Raw genomic sequence first — 24534 nt, 5'->3', positions numbered from 1 at the left:
ACTTGCCCTGGCGGTCTCTGCCCCCAGGCCTCCCTGCTTCCTCTTGTCTCCTACGCTTGCTCAAGGTGGCCTGTCCTTGAGTCCCGGCGGAGCATGGGTGTGCAGCCGTTGCGTGGTCCACCCCGCCACCCCTTCCTTCTTCTGCCTTCACCCCTGCCCCCAATGGACAACACCGCTGAACATCTGAAGCCCCTGACATCTGTACGCCAGGTGTGTGTGAGCTCACACATGCGCTGTGCACACCAGCCAACATGTGGTTTGCACATGGCTTGCTTTCCAAATTCCCCTCTACTGTGCAGGTCCGAGGAGGCACCTGTGTTGCTGGATCCAGAGCTAGAAGATCTCATTTCCAGGTCCCACTTGCTACGCAGTAGCCATGTGACCTTGAGCAAGTGACCTAGCCTTCTGAGCCCTCAAGATTATAACAGTGCCAGGGTTATTAGAATCAAGTAGGATATTGTGTATATGTGAACATGCCTTGTCAACTGGTAACTGCTGTACAGCTGAAGGTTTAGAAATAGTGGGTGTTAGTATTCTTATTGCAGAGAAAGCAATGGCAACCCACTCCAGTACTCTTGCCTGGAAAATCCCATGGATGGAGGAGCCTGGTGGGCTGTAGTCCATGGGATCGATACTAGTCGGACACGACTGAGCAACTTCACTTTCACTTTTCACTTTCACGCATTGGAGAAGGAAATGGCAACCCACTCCAGTGTTCTTGCCTGGAGAATCCCAGGGACGGAGGAGCCTGGCGGGCTGCCGTCTATGGGGTCGCACAGAGTCGGACACGACTGAAGCGACTTAGCAGCAGCAGCAGCAGCAGCAGTGTTCTTATTCTGTCACTTTTCAGGATGGTTTTCGCTTCCTCGTCACCCCCGACGAAGCTGCCTGCTGGGGGATCTACTTATCAGTGAAGAGAATGATTGGGAATCCCCAAGAGAGTTACTGGGACTCCCTGCTTCACCCTTCCTCGTCCCTCCCTCCCCATTTACTGATCATCAGGCACTGGATTAGGTACCAAACATCTAGACATGAATAAAATCCCTTCTCAGGATGCTCACGGTCCAGCTGGGGGAGAGAGAACCAGCGATCAAACCCACTGGGCATCCTGGGTGCTTAGCTAGAGAGAGGGAGTCTTTTTCTGCTATGAGAGGACAAAGACAGGCTGCTAGTCCTGCCTGGGGTGGCACCAGAACTGGGTCTTACCAAGTGAAATAAAATGAGATGGGTAAAGAAAAGAAGGAATTACCCCCCAGGCAGAGAAATTACTTCCGTAGACACTGAATCAAGTATTTTTTTAAAAAGAAAACAGTATAATAATGGCCTTGACAAAATAAGAATTTGTTTTTTCTTTCCAATGTGGAAGAAACCTGGATGTCTCTCTGCAGTATCAGGGATCTGAGTTTGTCTCATCTTTGTGTTCTTTTACCTTCAACATAAGACTCCCTCTCATAGTCTGAGGAGGCTGCTCAAGCTCCAGCCATTACATACTCATCCCAGAAGAACACATCTCTTCCCTTTAATAACACTTCTTAGAAGTCATGTTTCACACTCTGCTTAGATCCCATTGGTCAGGCCTTAGTCATATGGCCAGATTTAGCTGCTGAGGAACCTCAGAAATGTCTGTCTTCCTGGTAACTATGTACCTGCTAAAAACAGGATTCTGGTATTAAGGAAGATGTGTGAAATAGATATTAGGGGACACTTAGCTATCTCTGCCACAAACCTGAGAGAGGATATGGAACAGGTCCCAGGGATTAAGAGCAGTTCAGTGTATGTATGGGGTGCTTGCAAGAGCATCTTGGAGTTGGGGTAGGAGAGAGACAAAGTTAGAGAGGGAAGCAGGGCTGAGTGAGTGTTGTCAGGCTCCGGAGCTCACAAATTTGATCCCTAAAACACATGAAACATCCTTAGTGACTTTTAAGTCAAGGAATGATGTGATCAGATCTCCAAAGCGAGTCAGAAGTGGTTTGCAGGGCTAGAGGGGGCAGTGAGGAGCGTGTGCACGCGTGTTACAAGGATGCCCCCCTCTTTCTGCACTGCCCCGCCTCCTCTCTGGGGTCTGTTCCTCTCCCCGGCCTTAGGTTGACTGTTACCCTCTGGGGGTCTTTCCGCTCTACTGGGGACAACATGGCTTCATTCGGCCCCAACCACCAGAAAGTGTCTCAGCCACAGTCTTGGCTACTGAAGTGGCCTCAGACTCAGGGACAGTCAGGAAGGTCAGGCCAGCACCCCAGGCTCCATGCTCACACCTCCCTCCTCGGGTGATGGTCTGGGGACAGCCCGGTGGGACAGGTCCCAGGTGAGGAGACCCTGGGATTCTGGTTCTGAAAGTGTCGGTTTGTGCTTCCGACTCCTCAGTGATGAACATTGGTTTCATCCCAGATGCTGATGAGGACTGGCTTCCTGGGGCACTGGCCTGAGAAGAATCACAAGGCCAGGTCTTAGCTCAGCAGAAAGAGGGCTATGGTTGATTAGCAATGCCTGCGTGGTGGCCGGGTCTGGGGCTCAGGCCTGCTCACTGCGTATTTTGCCTTGCTTATTCTAGTCTAATGACGGACGGTTCTCAGATGCTGGTTGATGGTTTTTTGGCCCCTCTGAAAGATGGTCACTCTGTTTGACACAGAGGGTATGGGTCTTAGGGCGGGGGCCACGGCTCACGTTGATGCTGTTTCCTCTAGGGGAGAAGCTGCTGTAGTGCGTCTTTGGGCAAGGCTCTGCGATGGACGCTCGGGTCAGATTGTCTGGTCTTTAAGCAAAGACCAAGGCTTAGGGGTCTGTCTTATCCTGAGCTGAGGGCCATGGCTTGAATGTGGAAAGCGGAGGGAAGATAGCACAAGATCTCTTAAACCAGATGACCGGGGAAAGCAGCCTTGGCCATAGGAAAGGGGCTGCTTCTGCAACCAGCTCCCACCCAACCTGTCAGTTCTTTCCAGTTTACAAGACTTGGAAAGTTCAGAAATGCTGGCAGCTGCCCTGCCAAAGGCCTGGGGTCCTGCCTGGATGGGGCCCCTGGGCCTCAGGGAGTGACTCCAGGGACCTCTCATCCAGCCCACCAGGTGGCCCCTGCTCAGGAGACCAGCACTTGCGCTCCTACCAGAAAACGTTCTGCTTTCTCTGCCCAAGTTCTTGGAAAGAGAGAAGCAAGCCTCCCTCCCAGCCTCTGTGACTTCGGGGAGGTGATTGCGGGGCCGCTGTGGTGGAATCATAGGACCAGTGGCTAGGGATGCCCCCTCACTTGGACGTCAATTTAAAGTGAGGACTTTCGTCCTACTGAAGTTTGTAACGAGTCCCTTCCTCATTCCCGGCCCCAGAAACGCTCTCAAGGGGAGTTCTGGCGGAACATGTGGTGCCAGGCCTCAGCTCTGCCAGTACCGCCTGGCTGGGCGCTCCTGGCTGGCTTCAGATCAGAGTCCTGACAGTGAGTGATGGCTGGGCCTCACTGGAGGGGGACCTCTTGAAATGCCAAAATGGGGGTTGGCTTCCCAGGTCCATGAGTCCCGGGGCCCACAGCTCCGTGTTCAGCACTGTGACTAGAGACGGTCCCTTGGAAGGGGAAGACCCTCCCAACCCAGCAGCTGGCTCACATCTGCTCCACTGCCAGCCTTGAATGTGCACCACCCTCCAGCCCCACCCTCATCTCTAGGATTGCTCCTTCACAGAGGGGACCCACAGGCAGGCTCGAAGCCGCAAGCCAGCTCTCCCTGTGGTCCGCCCACTCCCATGCCACCTGGCCCATGCAGACTAGGGGCTTATCCCCTCATTTGAATATTAAGTCCAGGTCAATCAGGCCAGTGCAGCTGCTGCTTTGGAAGAAAATGGGAAAGTTGAATTCAGCAGCACACCCGGATCCTGGCGTGAGCTGCGGGTGGGCCACCCTCCCAAGCGGCCCCCTGTGCTGGAGAATTAGAAGCGGACACTCTTCCCGGATGAGGAAAGCAGAGCATGGTGCCTAACCGGCGCTTAATAAATGTTTGTGGAAATCAATTGGAGCAGTCTGAATTGACAGGGATTGCGGGTTTCACTTTTGATCAGGTTTCTGCGCCTCTTGAAACTCCCTCTGCACAAGTGAAGGGAAACGTGATTCGGCGTGCTGGGGCCAGAGCACCGTATTCTCCAAACGGGAGTGAGTGGACCAAGTTCTTGCCCCCAGCTTTCTGGGAGAGGCCAGCCACCTTTGGGTCTTGATTTCCCCGTCTGTCCAACGGGGTTACTGACCCCTGTCCTATCCCCTTCCTCAGGGTGCGGAGAGGGTCGCAGGCCGGGCACACGCTCCAGCTTGGGGGGGGGGGCGTGGCCCGGCCAATCCTGCGTGGAGGGGGGGCGGTGGGCGTGGCTTCATGCCATTCTCCGCGGTGGAGACCGTGGACCCGAGTGGAGCCCCACAGACTGGCCTCCCCCAGCGCTGTCCTCACGCCCCTCTCCTTTGGGACCTCTGTACCACCAAGCTCACAGAGCCCCCAGTAAGCCCGCCAGCAGGAACATAATCACCTTTCTTCAAGCCCTTCAGTTTTAATTTCCATCAGCAAAAGCCAATGAAAGACTGCAGCTTAAAAAAACCCAAACAACGGCAACAACAAATTACAGGGTGTGAGGTCGTGGGCAGATGGCAGTGCTAGGCCTGAGGGGTGGGCAGCTCATGCCTCCAGGACAGCCAAGAGCAAGCCAGGGTGGCGGGGGGGGGGGGGGGGGGGCGGCGCTGTCCCCTCCTCCCAGCCTGAAAAAAGGCAGCGCAGAGTCCTGCCTGGAGAACTTTGCCCTGAGTCCGGTCCGCTTGGATCCCCTGCCCCTGAGAAACCGCAACCAATGGTGCCACCACCTGTGCTCTTGCGCCTTCAGCTGGGGGTGGAACAGCAGAGGGCAGTCTCTGCGTGTGCTAGAGCTTGCCATCAGGACCCACTCAGGGGGTCACGAAGGGATCGTAAGCCCAGTGAGGAAGTCAGAGTCTGCAGGGGTGTCACACAAGTGGCCAGACGTATCCCTCTGGGGTCTGACTGGGTGGGGGCGCAGGAGGAGTAACTGCCTAGAAAGCTGTCGGGAAGGAGTACCATCTGGATGGGTTTTCAGGTACGAGCAGAAGCTTGCCAGGCAGGAGATGAAGGTTATTCCACATCAAGGGATCAGCAAGTGTAAGGGAAAAGCATTGCACGTCTTCTCTCCCTGCCTCCGTTGGGCAGATGCTATCCCATCATTTGGGCCAGGACACCCAAACAACCGACCTTGGCATTGGAGGCCTGATGCCGCTTCTTCCCAGACGCAGCAGCTCACGGGCAGACACTTTGTGGACCAGAAAGGCTGCCCCCATGCTTCCCTTTGGCTGGTCCCTTTCGGGGCATCTGTGGGTAGTGCTGAGCTGGCCCAGTGGGCCCTGGGTTCTGGCTACCCCAGGGTTGGCTTCCTGTGAGCTGAACAGTGTCACCCAGATGAGGCCCCCAAGACGGGGACAGGACTGGGGGTGCTGACACCCACAGTGGCCCTGCTGCCTGGCTCCGAGCCTGAGGAGGTGTTTTACGGCCCTGGGGCACCCCGGTTTTGCAGTGAAGGGCGTGGGGCCTGTCCTGTGGCTCTCCGTGGAGCAGGTTTAGGGCCTGTCCGTGCTTCTTTGTCTGCGCCAGGGGCACCAGCCTTGAGCGTGTCAGGGTTCAGGTAAGGCTCAGGGCAGGAAGCGCCGTCTTCTCCTCCCCGCCCCTCTGCTGTTGGTTCCTCTTCTCCCCATCCATCCGTTCACTCATTCAGCACATAGTCATTAGCACCTGCTGTACCACAGCCCTGCCTAGATGCTGGAGATAGTGATGAGCCAGAGACATCACCCTGCTGGGTACAGCATGTGCTGGGGACAGAGGAACAAGCAGGGAGAACCCCCAGAGGCTGCCCTAGCTGAGCCCTTCCTAGAGGAGCTGGGGGCACTGGACAAGTCCAGGCAGCATGACCGCCAGTCCAGCTGATGAGGGCAAGCTGCAGGGCTCTGGGGTCCTTGTCCCCATCCCAGGGCTGCAACCAGCCAGGCCCTCCCTGGGGCCCTGCAAGCCCTCCTGCCATCGCATTACCCACCCCAATTAGAGCTTGTACTTCAGATGAGACGTATCCTTATCACTCACAAGCAAAGTATAAATATGATCTATTAAAGCCCTTCGGATGTGAAATGTCATGTAAATTAAGAGGATTTTAGAATAGGAAGGCTACGCTACTGTTATCACCGTGGGCAATAATAATAAAAATAGGAATAGAAGTTATTATTCCGCTTACTGAGAGCTCAGCCAGTGACAGATAACGGGCCACTGGTGCCGCCATTCCACCGAATTTCTTAGCAGCCCCTCAAGGAGGTGGTTAACCGTGCTTGCAGAGAAGAGTGAGGCTGAGGGGAGAGTTACATAACTCATCTCAGATGGCACAGTAGTGAGCCTGGGAGATGGGTTTTTTGCCACCTCACTTTTAATCACATTGTGCACGGATTCCTTTAACATCTCCAGACCTGAGTCCTTCACTGAGGACCATCTTCCAGGAGGGCAGGGTGTTGCAGGGAGAGCTCCCTGGAATAGTTCGGGAAAGCTTCTTGGCCATGGAAAGTGCCCCAGTGATAGGTGGCATTCTTATCATCAGGGTCGCGATCACGTTCTCATCGTCTCATCTGCTTTTAAAGGTCAGGAGACAAAGGCACAGAGAAGGTTCTATCTGCACTTTACCCTTTCACCCAGGGCTGACATGCGGTGGCAGGATCTGCAGGCTGGTCAAAGTTTTAATGATTTTTCTGTGTGCTGTGCTGTGGTTAGTCCATCAGTCGTGTCCACCTCTTTGCGGCTTCATGGCCTGTTGCCAGCCGGGCTCCTCTGTCCATGGGAATTCTCCAGGCCAGAATACTGGAGTGGGTAGCCTTTCCCTTCTCCAGGGGATCTTCCCAACCCAGGGATCAAACCCAGGTCTCCTGCATTGCAGGTGGATTCTTTACCAACCGAGCCACCAAGGAGGCCAAGAATAGTGGAGTGGGTAGGCTGTCCCTTCTCCAGGGGATCTTCCTGGAATGAAATCGGGGTCTCCTGAATTGCAGGCGGATTCTTTACCAGCCGACCTACCAGTTTCTGTCCAGGTTGTGTAAATAGTGGCTGCCTGGAGCCCCCAGAATGCCTCCCACTCCCCCCACCTTGGGATCTCCCCCACGACCCCCTGACCATCCAGTGGGCCACCAATTCAACACCTGAAACAGCCCATCTCAGGAGTCAAAAAGGGAAGGAGTCGGCATTTACAGGGGAGGGAGCTTGAGGTCAGAGCTGTTGGTTTACTCACAGATGGTGGGCCCAACGTGGAGCCTGGGGTCTTTTGGCAGAAAGTCTTGAGGTGCTCAGGACTCGAGCGTCTGCTGTCCTGGGGTGCTGTGGGACCAGCATTTGTAATTGTGCAGAGTTCCTGCCAAAGTCCATAAAGAGTGCAGCTCGGGAAACAGGCAAGTGAGGAGGCCCCTGGGAGTTCAGGCGTTTAGAGTTAAATGGCTCAGCGAGAGACCCAGTGTGGAGGATGCAAAACGTCGACTCCTTAACCTGCGACTGGACCACTGAACTTTGAGGAGAAGTGCGAGAAGTCGTCTGCACAGTGAGCTCTAGAAGGATCGGTGGTCAGGCGAGTGGCTTGTCCTGACACATCGGTGGCAGTTGTGGCAGTGACTCAAAAGCGGAAATGACAGTTTTATGGGGAGTGAGCGGAGGGGTGGGGGAGGGAAGGAGAAACTCTCAAGACAGTTTGCTGATGTCGCCTTAGAAACTAAGGGTGAGACGCCTTCCCTTTGAACGTCTTGGTCTTGGTCTCAGACAGGCTGATGTTGGTCCTGTGGCAAGTGAGCGTCCCTGGGTTTTCCGGGACTGCAGACTGCTGGCCCAGGGCAGCGAGAGCTGGCTTTGCTGTGGACTCCCTGTGGTCGTTCTCACCCTTGTGGCCCTGCTCCAGAGAGAGGGATGAACAGGGTATCCTCCCAGGCCCAGCGCGGGCAGAGCTGTTGTATCAGCCATCCTGACGCTGCCCTTGCGGTCAGCACTACAGAGAAACCTCGCCTTGTCCACAAGGCCCAGATGGTCAGGCCAAAGCTGGAACTCTTGGGGGCCCGGAAAGAGAAGGATTTACCCCCCAGTTTGGTGGGTCCTGTCTGAAAAAAATTTTGAAGGATCTGTGTCTTGGTATCATGTGCCAGAGCCTAGCTGGATAGGTTTTTTTTTAACTGAATTGAAATGGTGAAACCTTTGCGGACTGGGTCAAGATCACAACCAGAGGAATACCTCTGTTCCCTTTCCTTTTGTGTCTTGGATCCTGGAGAAAAAGTTGGGGTGGCCACCTCCCACACTCCACCGTCTTGCTACACTGAGACTTCTGATCGCTGCCCCCCTTTCTAAGCAGGATTTGACGTAGCCACACCCAGGTCTTGAGCTCGGCGTTGAGAAGACCATGGAGCAGTCAAGGGCCTGGCTCCAAGCTGGTGGGTCCAGGGCCGATCCCTGCTTCTCCCTGGCAGAGTGGTCACAGCCCTCCTTGCACCCAAGACCCTGGTAGACAGTTTTCTCTCTGTTCCCGGGGAGTTGGTTTGTGGGTAGCCTGGTCCACAGCTGGAGCCCCCTTTCCCGTCAGGGGCTAGTGACTAGAAGCTCTGTGAGAGTGGAACACATGTGTTTAGTTCACTGCTGTGACCCCAGTGCTTAGAACAGTGCCTGGTGTATAGGTACTCAGTGACAGGTAGGTACTCAGTGATAAATAAGTACTCAGTGGTAGGTACTCAGTGAAGGTACTCAGTGATAGGTAGGTACTCAGGTAGGTGCTCAGTGAAGGTTTATTGGGTGGATAAGGAGCTGAGAGCAGGGTTGGAGTTACAGAGGTCCCTCACGGCAGTCCCTCAACAAGTTCCAGCTGAGCAAGGGTTGTTGGGGCCCAGCTGTCTGTCAGGAGGCAGAAAGGCCCCTGGAGAAGGATGCAGGGCCAGGGTCCCCAGGTAGAGCTTTCTGCTTCCCCAGAAGAGCCCCAGGACGCCAGCAAGTGGATTAGTCTGATGCAACCACGTTTGGGGAAGCGCTGGAAGTTTCTGTTGTCCACGCTGCGCCCAGACAGATGGTCGGGCTCTCTGGGGGTGGGGCCCCAACGTGAGAGGAAGAGGGGCCCTGGGCAGCTCTGAGTGCCTCCTGGAGATTCGGGATATGCTGGGGAGGGGCCAGGGAGTGCTCAGAGCAAGCACAGTGCAGGAAAATTGTCCTTCCTAATGGACCGTTCGGGATGGAAGGACATTAGAAGAGAGAAGTTTACAAAGATGCCCGTCACAACCACAGCCTGTCGGAGCCATAGGGAACCTCAGAATCCCCCATCCAGGATCACAGAAATAAGTAGGAACCAAGCCAAGAGAGTATCTTCTCAAACCAGGAAAGGGAGAGGATGCAAAGAAACAGGTCCATGACCACAATGGAAGGGCAGTGGGGCCCTTCAGTGTTGACTGAAAGCCAAGGACACCCCAAGGCTCCCTCAGTCAGGGATTCTCTGCCCCCACAGCGCATCAGAATGACCCGAAAGAGCTTACAAAGATCAGGACGGAGCCCCTCCTGGTTCTTGGGTGCTCAGGGTCCCTCAGCCAGGATAGAGACCCGCTGCTCTGAACGGAGACCCTGCTGAGGCTCTCAAAGGAGATGGTCACGAGGGTTAGAGCCCATCATCGTCTCGGGAGGGCCTTCCCTTCTGCAGGGGCGGGGAGACAGACTATGCGGACGTGAGCTGAGATCTGACCTTTTAAAAACTTTGAAAGCCTTTGAACGAAAGGTTCTCCCCCTTGGCTGCACCCAAGGGATCACCCAGGAAGTGTCTAAGGGTCTCCCTGTCTAGACTGCACCCTAAACCAGATAAATCAGAACCTGTTAGGCTGGGACCCAGACTTCAGCATTTGTGAAGGCTCCCAGGTAGTCCAGTGAGGGGGCGGCGTGAGGATGGGTCCACCAGACAGACCCCTTCACTGGCCCACCGTGCTCCCAGCCCGCTCCTGTGGGCATCTGAGTTTGCGGCCCTGGGGTGCAGGGTCACGGGGGTGGAGGGGCAGCTGAACCTGCAGGCAGTGTTGCCTGTCAGCTCAATTTACCCAAAGCGGTGTCTCCCAGCCCTGGCGCTCCTTCCCTGCCTCTGGGTGTCTGACCATCATCAGCTGGTGCTCCACTAGAGTCGTCTGTAGGGCAGACTCCGGGCTGGGCCCTCAGTGGGGCACATGAGTCAGTCCCTGCCCCCCACAACCAAAAGAATTTGCCACCCAGCAAGAGAAATCAGATGTGCACATAAAAATAACTGTGCTTAGGTAAGGCAGAGCGGGTAAGTGCCACAGAATAAAAGTAGGTGTGGGGTCATACAATTCTCAAAAAAAAAAACCCAAAAGTGCCATCGACTTCTATTTTTCAATAAAACCTCACAGCTCCAGCAAGTCCAGAAAAAGCATCTCATTCTCTGTCGATGGGATGGCAGCAGCTTTCCCTTAGATGGGTTGCTGACACCAGAGGTGTGATAGGGCCAACACCAGAGCTCCCTTTCCAGTGACAGAGGGACGTGGGTTTGTCACCCTCTTATAGGCTCAAGGAGGCTCAGAGGTGGAGGGACTTTAGAGGTCATCCAGCCTGACCTCCTTGCAGGAGAAAGGAACTGGTTACTCTGGCGCAGAGAAGTGGAACACTGGGTTTGATGCCAACCCCAGGGATTCCTCTGTTATCCCACTGGTGGGGCGGAGGAACTGCAGACTGGCTAGATTGGGTCTTTGGGTCTGAATGACAGCTCCCCGGAGGTGTGGCACCTGCCCGTGCCTGGAGTTCCACCATTGGTGCTTCATTCTTCCACACCCAAGCATCTGCTTTTTAAATGCAACATTCTAGAACAGGAGGAACACACTAGCTTCCTAACACCTAAGTTGCCAGGTAGGTAACTTGGAGCTCTCAAGTCCTGAGATTTCATTAGCAAGATATTTTTCCTGTTTGTGCCTAATTTACCACTGCAAAATGGGAGGTATTAGGCCACCAGCGTCGAGCCAGCCAGCTTGGCCCATTGTTAGAGCTGAGTGGAACGCACGTTCTAATTCTGAGGTATGGAAATTTCGTTCCACTAAAATGACAGCATGAAGTTGGGACATCATGAAAGATTCCAGCCTAGTGTTATCAACAGGGATTCAGGCCTCCCATGTGCTAACGACCTGCTGACCCTGTGGCCCAGCATGGATGTGGAATAGCCCTGCCTGGAGCAGAGCCCTGTCTTGAAGGCAGGGCTGATGGCTGGACAGAGACCTGGAAGCCTCATCAGAGGACAGCTGACACTCACTGAAGCTTACTTCCTGGCAGGCAGTCATCTAAGCACTTTGCATCTATTAATCTCCGGTTAATAGCGTCAATCTCTTTTACAAATGGAGAAACCAAGGCACAGAAAGAGGTTAGGAGACAGTCTGCCAGGAATCACAGCTAGCAGGTGCCTGGGCCAGGATTTGAACCCTGACGGGTTCCTTATCTGTGCACTTAGCTGTCAGGCTAACCTGCCTCTCAGGGATGAGACTGGTTGCCCCCCTTCCTGCATTGGCCATACAGGCTGTGTTGGGGAGGGAGCCCCTCTTCGCATTCCTGGACGCTGAGGGGGGATGGTCATCAGGGTAGTAGGTGCTAGGGTGCCCACGGGCACTCCTGGACCAGGGGCTCTGCCATGCTTGCCTGGCCCTCAGCCATCACGAGGAGTCCCAAGCCCCACCAGACCTGCCTAATTCCCTGCAGTCTTGCCCTGAACACCCACTGCCAGGGCAGCCTGAACCCCCACCCCTCAAAAATGAAACAAGAGAAGTTTCTCCAGGAGGGAGCCTGCTGCCAGTGCCCGCTGACTCCCGGGGGCCTGGGGAGAGATGCTGAGAACAAGATGGAGAGGATCTGCAAGCCTCCCCCATTCTGTTGTTCCAGCTCCTGCAGGTCCAGCCCCGGGAGCTTCTGGTCCTGGGATCCCTCCTGCCATCCTGGAGGCAGGCTGCACTGCCTCACGGCAGCTTAGGCCTGAGAGGGCCCCTGGCTGGAGCAGCCCCAGAGCCCCCGACACACACCTCTTTCCTGGGGATGCCCATACACACACACCTCTTTCCTGGGGATACACACACACACACACACACCTCTTATCCTGGGGATACACACACACACCTCTTTCCTGGACACACACACACACACCTCTTTCCTGGATCTGTGCTCACACATCCCCTGCAAACCCCACCACCACGGAGAGCCCATTGGCCTTGGAAATGGCATCAGGGGCTTAGCTGTTCTCAGCATGTTTGGGGTGACCAATGAAGCTTGGCAGCCTAACAGGACAGGAGTGGTAGCAGGGAGCAGGAGAAGAGGGCCCAGAAGCCAGCCCCGTGCAGGGTGCTGGGACAGCAGCCTCCTCCCTGGGGCTTCCCAAGGAGGCCGGGCCGGGTCCAGGGCTATGGCCCTGTGCTCTGAGGGTGCCTAGCTGTTCGGGGCACACCAGGTGGCTCTCCTACCCTGCACCCCCCACACACACACACCTGTCACTCCGCTCAGCCTGCTTTGATGCTTGAGATTAAATTCCAGCCCTCAGCAGTGTCTGCTGCGCAGTCTCCAGCAGGAGCCTTTATCTGAGATTAAGGATAATGGATTTCCTTTCTTGGATAAGGTTGTTTTTTTTTTCCCCCTCCCTCTTTCTCTCAGACTTTCTGTCCAAAATGTTCTCAACTTCAGAAAATAGACCTTTTGTTGAAGTCTTTTTATTGACTCAACTCCCCTCCCCCAGGTCTGTCCCCTCTCCACTGCTCCCCACCGCCGTTCTTTTCATGCTTCCACGGAAACCTGTTCCCAGCAGGAGGTGAGAGCGTGCAAAAGCCTAAGGACCTTCCTCTGTGCCTGCCCACTTCCTTCTACCCCAGGGTCCCCTGAGCCCTGCTCCCAGCCTGCAGGGGAGCCCGGTGTCGAGTTCGGATGGATGGGGAGAAATAACTTGACTTCTTGCTTATTTTCCTTCAGCACTTTCCGCCAGCACCCACATCTCCAGAAATCTAGATCCTGCCCGGAAGAGATGGGGAGTGGACTTGGTGGGAAGTCCCTTCCTTGGTCTTGGCAGGGGTCATTGCCGTGTACTTTTATTTCACCTGGATCTTTCTTTTTCCCCCTTCAACAGCCCTATTACCATATTTAAATGCAAGTATGTCTCTTTTCATTGGCATCTGCAGTAGCTTAGCCTGATGTTTCTAGAATAGCTCCTTCCCCTTTGAACCTCTCTCCTCCCCAGTAGTTCCGTGTAGCTAGGGCGATAGTCTTAGCATTTAGTGGGCTTCTAGTTCGCTGTGTTTGGGGGACGGCTCTCTCCTTTCTCTCCTCCCCTGCCACCCCCCTCTGCCCTCCACGGTGCATGCCCCTCCCCACCCCCTCGTCCTGTTAGCAGTTCTTTATCTGGAAGGCTCAATGGCCAACGCTGGGCTCCTCTGTTGGGCTGTTTGCTGCTGGCTTCTGGCACATCATTTAAAATAAGTCACGGGAAATCGACCTTGGGATCAGGCCTGCAAGTGTCTGCCTGGAGGCAAGCTGTTCGATGCCTGAGGTGGGGGGGGGGGGGGCGTGTCTGTCCAGGCTTGGCTGTGTGTACACACGCTCATGGCCAAGAGAAGCCCCGGGGAGGGACTTGCCCTCCTCTTCCTTCACCGGGACCCTCTGCAGCCACACTGGGTCACCCTGTCCTGGCATTTAGTCCCCTTGTTGGCACAGCCTTGCAGCCTGGAACATTGTCAGATGAAGCACAAGGGCTTGGTGAGACCCCCAGGAGACCCTCAGTGCTGACTTGATCCAGTCGGTGGTGCTCAGACAGAAGAGCCAGATCTAAACCCCATAATGCACCTTGGGGGCCAGAGGACTCACCGCACGTGGGTCCCTGCCACCCCACACTTCCGTCCCCAGCTGGGTACCCAGGATGCTTCACCCTGGGCCTGTGACCTTGCTGACACAGAGGTCTGCAGTTAAGATAGTGGGGCGAACTAGACTTGAGCCATCTCCTGGCCAGGGTGCCTGTGGGCCCAGAGGCCACACCCAGGGCCTCCCACCTGCGGCTCAGGGGTGAGCCCCCCCCCATGACCCGGCCCTGCTGTGCTCTGCCCCTGCCCTCAGCTCTGGACAAGCTCCGGGAGATCACCAGGGTACCAGTGTAGGGACAGCAGAGAGCTCACCCTGCCCCCGAGAGACGTTCCTCCTAACCTTCTCCCGAGGATTCTGGTGTGCCTTCTAGAGGCAGCTTCTGGGGTGACGGGTGGGTGGGAATCAGACACACCTGATCCCCAAGTGTGGGATCCCAGACAGGGATGCTGGGCCTTCCAGAAGCCTGAGAGCCGCTGATCCATGTCCCTCCTGAAGGCCCCTCCCCAACCCGTCCTCTCTGTGGGGGCAGGGGCCTGACCGTGGGACGAGTCTTTGGGGGACGCTGGCGGGCCCCCCTTCACCCCAGCTCCCCTCTCTCCACCAGGCTTCCCGGCAGCGGCTTACGGACCGGTGGCGGCGGCGGCGGTGGCGGCGGCGCGCGGCTCAGGTAGGGAGGCCTGCGGCCCGGCGGCCCCCAGGCATGCCCCATGTGCAGGGACCGTGACGGCCCGGTTGGATCTGTGTGGCTGCGTCTGTCCCCCACTCTCACCACGGCCCGGGGGGGCGGGGGGGAGCCCCACGGGGGCGGGCAGTGGCGGGCCTGCAGGCCGCCAGGCCGCGAGGACTCCGTCACACAGAAAGGAGAGGTGCGCTTCTTGTGGACTTCAGACGCCCGCCTCGCCGCACAGCCGGCCTCCGGGCACCCGTGGGCATCCCCCTCCCTGGCTTTTGCTGGTTCACAGGGCCCCCCGCCTCGCGTCTCTGACCCAGCCAGAGAAGCCCTAGGTTGTGAAGGGAGGCTCCAAGCCCATCCACGTGTTCCTGCCCCCTCGACCCCTGCTGCACTCCACAGGTGGGCTTGCCGACCCAGCTAGACCCCCACCCCCACACCCGAGTCCCTGAGGGTCGAACGTGGGCCGAGCCTGGCCCCAGAGAGCGAAGCCGCTCTTCCCAAAGCTCCCTACCCTCCCAGGCTCGCTTCTTAGCACAGACCCAGAACTCCTGGCACTCCAGCTGCAAGGGAACTGGGGCTTCTCCTCCCACGAGGCTGCCCAAGTCCCTGGGTCTCCAAATCCCACCTCTGACGGGGTCTGGAAACCCCAGGGTGAGGCGGGAACCTCTCCCCGGGGGCCCTGTGGGCTCAGGCCAGAGCCGGGCTGTCTCCCCTCTCCCCCAGACCCTCTGCCTTCCTGAGCAGGCAGGGCTTCCACTGTGCGCTGGGTCCCACGAGGTCTCCAGGCCTCCCCCAGCAGCAACCCCCCCCCAGCCCCCCAGAGGACCCCGCACCTCCTAGACCCAGGAGCCACAGTTCGTAGCTCTGTTCTCACACCCTGTGGCCAGGGAGCTGGAGAACCCAAGGGAGTTCAGTTTTATGTAACAGGGCTCGGAGGAGGGTGGGGCGGGGGGAGATGCTGGTGAGGGTACCACGGGGCATTAAAAGCCTAGAGGGCAAAGGCCGCAAAGACCCAGACCCTCACTGGTAAGAGACTGGCACAGTGAGGCCCTTTGGAAACGTCAGTAAAAAATCCGTTCCATGCAAACTGGCACTGCCTCGAGCTACAAAGGATCCCCTCCCCTGAGCCGCCCACTGGGGGTTGTTTGGAAGGGCCAGGGGATTCTCGGGGGCTGCTGAGGGCCAGTTAGCCAGAGAGTTGGGCCGGGGCGCCGGGCACCTTTCCTTGGCCTCCTGCTGCCCAGCCAGCCTCCAGAGGCCCCTGGCCCATGGGCCAGGGTCCCTTGGTCCCCCGCCCTGGGAGCGGGTTGCCCAGCTGCCTCCTGGCTCCCGGTTCCATTTGGCTTTTTGTTGAGCACTTTTTGGTGCCATTATAAACGAGCCTCTGCCCTGCCTGTGCCCAGAAGGAGGGGCGACAAAAGGAAACTCGAGATTTCTGAGTGCTGTTGGTTGGCGTTCCCTCCGCTCAGTTTCTTTCTTATTGTGACTTGGATTATGAAACGAAACTTTAACCCAAAATTAACCCTGCCTCTCTCCCTGCCCCCATTCTCCTTGACTTCATGGCAAGTTTAAAGGGCAGCATGGGGTTCTCTGTGAGTCTGAACGTGGTCTCCCCATGGCCTCTGCCCCCCTCTGCCACCCCCACCCTCTCACAGACCCCCAGAGCCAGGTGGGAGTCCCACCCTGTCCCCACTAACTCCTAACCCCGAAGGTCAGCGCCATCTCCAACCACACTTTTTTTTTAATTTTTTATTTCAGGATCAGTGCTGTTTTATTTGTAGCCATTTCCATAGAGAGCCACGTCTCCCACAGGCCATTCTAGGTCAGCCATGCTCATCACCACACTGTTAGTGAATTCTACTCAGGAGTGTGCTCCCAGACACCCCGCCCACACCAATCTGGGTTAGTTAGTGCAAGGAGCAAACCCTCACCGCACTGTTAGTGAATTCTACTCAGGAGTGTGCTCCCAGGACCCCTGCCCACACCAGCCTGCGTTAGTTAGTGCCAGGAGCAAGCCCTCAACTCAGAGGTGCCCGACCCCAGCCGCAGGCTCGGTCAAGAAGCTACAGGACACCCGTCAGTGCCCCCTGGGTGTGCCTGAGGGCGATGACCAGGCTGTGTCTGCCAAAGTCAGAGCTCTCACTGGGCTGGAAGACACGTGCCCACGTGTGGACAGGATAGCCCGAGCCCCCTCCCACTAAACCCCTTTGTACCTGGAGCAGGGTTACAAAGCTGGGGAAGGAAGATCTCTGCTTGTCTCTCCACCTAGTGTAGGTCTGACCTGTAAAGACTCCCCTCGCCCCCCCGCCCCCGCCCTTTCCCTCTGGAAAATGGTCTGGACGCCAGGTCTGGCAGGATGGCCCATTGTTGACTCCTCATCGTGGCCCCTGGCATTTGGACATAAGTGTGAGGGCTGCACAGACTGTGTGCATCGCCCGGGGCCAGCGGGGGCTCACGGAGGGCTGACCGCCGGCTTCTCCCTTGCTGTGCTCCCACAGCCCTGCTGCATTCATCCCAGCTCCTCCCCAGGCGAGCAGGATGTTCCTTCGGCCCGCACCTCCACCCAGAGCAAGCGCCTGTTGGAGGGCATCACAAGTTCGCTGGCAGGGAAGGGCGGGCTCAGGGAGTCTGCGCAGTGCTGCCCCGAGCCGGGTCCCACGCGGCACCTGGCTGGGAGCTCCCAGAAGCGGGGCATGGGGCCTCTGCGCCCCAGGGGCACCCAGGCTTGGCTGTGAGGGGCAGGCTGGCTGTGAAAGGCCCTCTTTTCACTTTCGCTTTTGTCTAGCCGCACTGTTTTGTGTGGTTCTCCCCTTCCTGGTTATGACGTGCAAGGGGCCTCCCGAGCGGAAGCGCCTGCCGAGGGCCGCAGGTGGGGCGCAGCTTTGGATTCGCTCAGCTCAGCGCCCGCCCGCGTCGGGAGCCCTGCGCCCCGGCCCTGAGGCGGGCGGGCCCGGTGGCCCCTGGGGAGGGCCCGGCGACTCCTAGATGACTTCACTATCAGTGTCACTTTTCTGTTACCTTCACCCGGAAGTTTGACACGTCATCTTTTCTTGTGCTCAGTTGAGACTTTATTTTGATCGTATCCATTCAGTTCCAGTGGCCCCATCATGCCCCCGCCCCCCAAAAAAACACCCTAAATCCAATTTGGCAAAGGACTCCACTGACAGGTGAAGGAAATGGTTCAGATTTCCAGACTTTGATTTCTGGGTGGCATCTCAGGTGGGTCTGTGTATCAGTCTTAGAGCTTCTGGCCCCCCAACCCCACCCTGGCCCCAGCCCACCCACCCCCCACCCCACAACCAGCCAGGACCCCTTACTGTGCTTTACACTTGCCAGCTTTGTTCCCATCTAGTGACATGAGCTCCTGATGGTGGTGGTGAGTGTGAGAGTCACGTTACTGTTGTCTTTTCTCTTGCTTGGTTGGGGCTGCGGTGAGAGTGTCTCTGAGGCATACTTTCCCGCCTCTCTTACACTAGGATCTGCACACCTCCTCTCAAACACTCTTCTGAGCACGCTCAGCGGGAAGGTTTGTCCACACCTATTAATCCTCTCTCAGTGTCCAGCTTCCTGTTAGTACCAGCTGGTTTGCATGTTTTTGCTTGTTCAGATGAAACAGTTCAAGAAACAAACTCATATCCAACTCTCGAGAAATGTCTTTTTTTGTACACTTTCGTTTTCGATTTTTTTTTTCTTTATTAGTTACGACTCCAAAACACCTGTTGTCCAGTAAAACATTTCACACCCCCTGCCTGTTCTTAGACTGTATGTTTCTGTGGGATGAACGGAATGCATGCACTGTAGATGTCCTGGTAGCCGTAGCTGTAGCTGTAGAACATGCATTGTTGAGTTGATATTACAGGCCTCGGACGGCTCGGCACAGCACGACTGTCTGCAGGATAGATAGCGTGGGGGCCAGGGAGAGAAGGGGCTCCATATTTTCAATGTTGCCGAAGGGCTTGGATCCATGTTCTCGCCATCCGCCACCACCACCTCCCCTCATACTCCCCACTCCCCCAGTCTGGAACTGGGTCACCACCCTCAGCTGTAACCTTCCCAACCGAGATCTCTCTCGATAGTGTCCTACTGTAGCGGACGAGGATGGAATCCGGGTTGCAAGGAGTCTTACAGTTCTTCCTTGTTCTTGTCTTCTTCATGGTTCTTGAATAGATCAGGTCGTTCCTCACTTCGAAAGGTCTAACAGCCAGGCTTCTCCAAGCCCACTGCTCTTACTAGAGTCCTTTTCCAGCTCACCTTCAAGGATACAGGTTCATGTGGCAGCCCCGTCTGCGTGGCCAGAGGGGAAATGAAATATGGTATGGAAAGGGATTCGGACCTTGAGATCCTCGGTCTGCAGATGAGGGGGTACGTTTGGTCCTGGTGAAGGTTGGCATTTGTCCTTCCGCTTGGTGAAGGTAAAGGGAGAAGGGGTGCAGGGCAGGTGGGGTGAGAGAGGTGACATTCCTGGTATGGAGGTTATTGGCACAGCTTCATGAGGAGGGGAGGGAGGGAACCAGTAACATCCAAAGAGAAGGCCATGGTTTGCCTCCGTCTCCCCAGGAAGACTTCCTAGTCCTGCAGCCTCTGCCCTGGGCTCAGCGTGCGCAGCCAGCCAGCTCCAGGCACAAAGTGTCCCCTCCATTTGTGGTGATGAGTCATAATGCAGGGCAGAGGTCTCTTGGAGCTTTGGGAGATGACCCTAACCTCTGTAAGTTGATGGAAGCAGTAGCTGCCGCCCAGGACCCGCTCCTAAAGCCAGGCTGATCAGTGGCTCTGACACAACACTGCAGGACACGGAGGTGGGATCTGAACCTTTGGGGTACAAGTCTCAGGGGAGACAGAGCCCCAAAGTCACAGAGTCTGGGAAGTCCCCCAAAAGTGTGAAGTGACAATGCAAAATGGTAGCCTGTGGAGTGTGGCCCCGGGGCAGGGGTGGGTGGACCAGCATTGAATGTGAGAGCAGGCGGGTAGCCCAGATTGAGGCCCTGAGACCCTGGAAGGGAGATCTGGGAGGCGCCAGCCTTCCGGTCCAGGCTTCACGGGGGTAGAGGTGGGCCAGGGCAGAGGGGAATGGCTGGAGCTGGCAGGCTTCCAGACTGCCGACGCTGCAGACTGACCCAGAATGGGGAGCAGGAGAAGCGGGTGGGGACAGAAGAAGGAGAGAGCAGAGAAGTCTCCCCGCCACCCTCCACCCCCACCGAAAGCCTGGGTCTGGCTCTGCTGGGAAAATGGCTTTGCTGCCCTGCAGCTGGACATCCTGAATTTGCATTCTAGGAGGTCAAGTGAGCGAGAGTAACATGCAAGTCCTGGGGACAGAATAAATAGTTGACCTTGAACCATAAAATGAACTCTTTGGGGAGGAGAGTAGATCCCAGGCCTGCCCTGATTTTATCTGGGGATATTCTTTCACGTCTCAGTGGCCTCCTATGCGTTAGGGGCCAGGAGTGTTCTCACACACCTCCAGCTGCTGGCGGGATCCGGGTTTTGTGTGCACCAGACGTGGCATGAGCCTCAGAGTTCCCTAGTCTTGGTCTCCACAAGCCTGTTTTGAAGGTTTGCTTTATGCAGGCACCAGGGCCGGTAAAGGCGCGTGACACTTCTTGCCTTCAGTGGTCTGAGCATCTAGATCCCTCCCCCGGAAAGCCCTTATTTCCCATGATGTGTTGTTTCTGGCACTGTCAGCTCCTTTTTTAAAAGGAAAATGGACCTTTATTTCTGAAGATGGCTTTCCTGGGCCTCCGTCAGCAGGATCCCATGTCCAGGAAGGGGGTGGGTGGGCGGGTTTGCAGTGCAGGCATCTCTCCTTTCCTGCCCAGCCTGCCTTGTGCTAGCAGCAAGCATCCTCTGGGGGTTGTGACCTCAAGATGGCCCATCTGTGGGGAGGGTCATGGGGCCACCCAATCCCTGGAACAGAGCCAGCGCCTAGGAAAGGGGGAGAGAACCTGGGACCCATTAGGACCAACCGCTGCAGCCAGCCAGACTTACTCGCAAGACCTTCCCTGAACAGACGTCTCCCAGTCACAGCCTTGTGCTCTGGGCACCAGGCCCTCGTTTCTCAGTTTGTCATTAACAGTCTCCATTTCTGGGAGAGCCAGGACTCTGTCCATAAAGAGTCCAGCATTGGATTTCAGTAACCCCAGTGAATTTATAATAATGTGCAGAGCGGCCCGCCTCTAACCTCAGCTTCATTCATTTTCCAAGGGCTTTCGGACCAACTCTGTTGAGGATAAAATGCATCAGCCCTAATCAATAATTTTGTAATAGAAATACCATGCACTTGATAAATCGACTCTGACGCAATTAGTGACTAGCCTCGAAGCCCAGCTCTAAGTATAAGTTAATCCTAAAGTGAATGGAGTGGGAGCATATTAATGGTCTTTTAAATTAGCGGAATTATTTTCAGCGGGTGACACACCCGTGCCTGCCCCCCTGAGCTGGTTGACCCCCCTCCCATGCTGGCTCGGGAGGAGGGGTGGAAAGAATGATGCCCCGGAGCACTCTGTAACAGCACGCAGAGCCCAATGGACGGTGGTGTCGGAGCCCCTTCCTGGCACTCTGGGCTGGGTGCTGGAGGCGCTGCGGGGTCTGGGGAGCCCCGAAAGCTGGTGAACCCATGTGCCGGTGAGAAGACTCTGTGGAGCACCTGCCTGGGTGCTCCTGCAGAGCTTAGCGCACACGTCTGTACCACAGCCACCCCGACGCGGGCAGGAAAGCGGAAGATTCTGGCTCAGTTTTACTCGTTCGCTTTTATGAGAAAGCTGGGCTACAGAATGGTTCCGTGACTTATCCAAGGTCACACAGCTGGTTACCTGGTTAGCGAGGCTTTGGTCAAGGGTAGAGAACCCTGAACTTGAACCCAGGTCTTTGGCCTCCTTTAAGCAGCCCTGTGGAGGAACTGTGCTGGTTCATGAAGGACTCATCTGCCGCCTGAACACCCTGTGCCTGCAGGAATGTCCTGGGAAAGCCCCACAGCCTCGGCTGCCAGCTCCACGTCAGGACCTCATGGGCCAACCTTTCAGATGTAGATTTCAGAACCAGACCCGGGGCACATCTGCCATGGATTTAAATCGGCAGATATTTATTAAGTGTTTAACAGCAGTAATTATTATTATATGACAGCAGTAATTATTATTATATGTGACAGACATCATCCTGGGCCTTGATTCAAGGTGCTTTGAGCTATCTCAGAAAACCCGGCTCAGAGCAGTTAAATATTATAGAGGATTTATTGGCCTACATCCTGGAGGCTCCGTGGAAGAGTGAGCGTCCTGTGTGGACTGTTCAAGGCACTTTTTCTGCGGTTGTCTTAGCTTTGCCCTCCCTCTCCTTTCGATATTGTCTTTTTGTTGGTTTCCTATGATAGCAACATGGTAGCCACAGTTATCTGCTTCATTGTACCCTCCCGGTCTAGAATAAGAAGGGGTCAAATGGTCCCGATTTCTAGCAAAAGTAGAACTTTGTGCTGTTTGGCTAAGACCTGGGTTACATGGACCAGTCATTGAGGGTGGGATCCGACCCTCTGAGGAGCTCTGACACAGCACGAGATGGATGGATTTCCACAGGGAAATCCGGGTGCTGACAAAAGGGGGCACACGAGAATGATGCTGGATAGACAAGCAGTGGATGCCCTTCGCAGCCCTGGAAGTTGCTAGATGAATACAGAGCGCAGCCTCTGTCCTAGGGACTCTTCCAGCCTAGCCCAGAGACTAAAGTGTGCGTATAATACGATGCTTAAGCGCAGAAAAGAAGGCGCACAGAGGAGGAAGTGATTAGCTTTGAGGGGAAGGCAAGGAATGTTTTACAGGGCAGTGACTGTCCCTACTTTTAAAGGACAAATAGGAGCTCCCCAGGGAGCCTGGGGAAAGCAGCTAATGCATCACCACCAGAACAGCAGAGTGTTTCTGAAGTCCTGCAAACCGTTGGCTCTGGCTGGAAAGTGCTAACGAGCCCAGATTCAGCTAGGTAACTGGGAGCCTCAGCAAGCCCTGAAACCAAGAAGTGACATCAGATTTCTATGTTAGACAAGCCTGAGAGCAGGGTGGATTAGAGAGATGAGACAGAAAGCGAAAGGGCAAGTGACAAACCATGAAATTTAAACACTCCATAAATGTTCATATATAAGGCCCAGTAAGAGATGCTGTGGGCCTTTCACTCTTACCATTAGCTGACTGACTCCAAGCTGAACATCGCTGACTGGGGGACAGTGGGAGGCTGCCTAATGGGAAGCAGGGGTATAGGTAGATTCAGGCTAGAGTCTGGGAGAGGAAAACCTTGAAAGCCAGATTGCTATAGTCATATTGGTGGGAGAGAGGAGTTCATATTCTTTATGGCAGTGGAGCTCACTAAGGACAGAACCAACAAAGGGAGATCAACCAGGCAGCGGCCCCACGGAGCCCAGCCTGACGCCTGGCCCCTGCGGCCGTGCTTTGTGACCTGGAGGAAGGGGAGGAGAGCAAGGCAGACCCTGCAGAGATTCTCCTTGGCTTCTGCCAACAAGTTCCTATTCATCCCCTGCGTGGGACTACTGGTTCCTGTTTCTGTGTCCTTGTGGCAGCCTCCGCCCCTGTCCTTTCTGCCAGCCCATTTCCCTCTGTCCTTATCTTTGCTCCCTCTGTTCAAATCTGCTTCAGAATGCCAGAAAGCCACACCTGATTAACCTTCCCTGGGGTGCCCTCCTCAATGAAAGGCAGAATTTTGAGTCTTCAGAAGGTGTTTTGCATGTTGTCTCAGAGTGGTACCTGCCTTCTCCTACCATATCAACCCTCTAAGGAGGCAGTCAGCCTCATTCTTAGTATAGATGAGTGATTACCATGCAATTAGAGAAAGCAGAAAACAAAGGGGCCCTTTGTTCCTGGATGCTCATTAATAAATAAAAAGGTCTCCTCTTCCCATCCTGGGATCCTGCACCATGGGATATGGGCAAATTATGCTTTTCAACAGCTGTGATTGGCTGTTGGATGAGAGAGCCGTTCTAGATCTATCAGGATGAGTGGGGCCACAGCACAGTCCACTCCATGGTGTGGACAGGAGAGTCATCTCAAAATTCAAACCCACCTGAGAGGTCTCTTAAGGGAAGGATATCTTGCAAGTGGTTGGTAGAATGCCAGAGACACTTCCCAGCCAATTTTAATAAAATATAGGTAATGTGTTAAAATACCTTACATTTATTATGAATTAATCGTGTACTGTGCTGTCCACCTCCCTTATCCCATTTAATTCTCATAGGCCTATGAAATGGGTGCTGTTATTCCCATTTCCATTTTTAAGGTTTACAAACTGTGTCTTAGCACCAGTGAGGTGGCAGAGACAGGATTTGAGCCTAGGTCTACCATCCCTGCAAAACACTGTGCCTTTGAAACATACAAAAACAAATCCCCACTGTTGCCATCAAATCAATTCTCCATATCCCTAGGGGAGGAGGGAACCCGAAGTCATTTCCAGGAGGCATTACATGTACTTTTTGCACCTGCCTCTGCCATTGCAAACTTAACATCATGGTTGTCTGGCTTTAGCTGACATTTCCGATCTGGCTTCTGGTCTCTGAATCTTTTCAGACCAAAGGTACACAAAGGAGGCCCAAAGGAGGCGTGGTCCTGTAAGAATGAGCCAACCTGAAGATAATTATTTGAAAGGAGATTTTAGCTAAAACAGAACTGAAAGAAGTTAGCCACTGCCCGTAGGAAACTAAGCCGTGGAGCAGGGCTGGGCGTCTTTAGGCAAGACAGACTTCTCCGTAGGGATCAATCAACATCCCTTCCTGCGAGCTGGGAAGACTGCATCTGGAAGGTGGCTGGGTAGTCCAGCCCAGCCCTAAGGCTGGGAGGAGATTGGCTGTCCAGTTGCTGGGGCTTTGCCTTAAGCCAATGGCCGGGAGGGGCGGGGCAGGAGGCGGGATCAGCGGGCTTTTCGGCCAATCATCCTGCAGGGAGGCTGGCCCCCCTCAGTACCATGGCAACACCGAGCAGGGGCTCATTTGTTTTGTAGATA

At 55.4% G+C, this 24534-nt stretch overlaps 1 protein-coding gene across 1 annotated transcript in view; it reads left to right on the top strand.

The window, feature by feature from the left end:
- Nucleotides 1-24534, top strand: part of MSI2 (musashi RNA binding protein 2) — a 402350-nt gene that overhangs the window by 358671 nt on the left and 19145 nt on the right. The window contains exon 8 of the mRNA XM_040244274.1: nt 14482-14544. Within this exon, the coding sequence (XP_040100208.1) occupies nt 14482-14544 (63 nt within the window). The remainder of the gene's footprint in view (nt 1-14481; nt 14545-24534) is intronic.

Source organism: Oryx dammah, unplaced genomic scaffold, assembly GCF_014754425.2.
Source record: "Oryx dammah isolate SB20612 unplaced genomic scaffold, SCBI_Odam_1.1 HiC_scaffold_8, whole genome shotgun sequence".
NCBI classification, from domain to species: domain Eukaryota; kingdom Metazoa; phylum Chordata; class Mammalia; order Artiodactyla; family Bovidae; genus Oryx; species Oryx dammah.
This window is presented reverse-complemented; position numbering and strand designations above follow the sequence as displayed.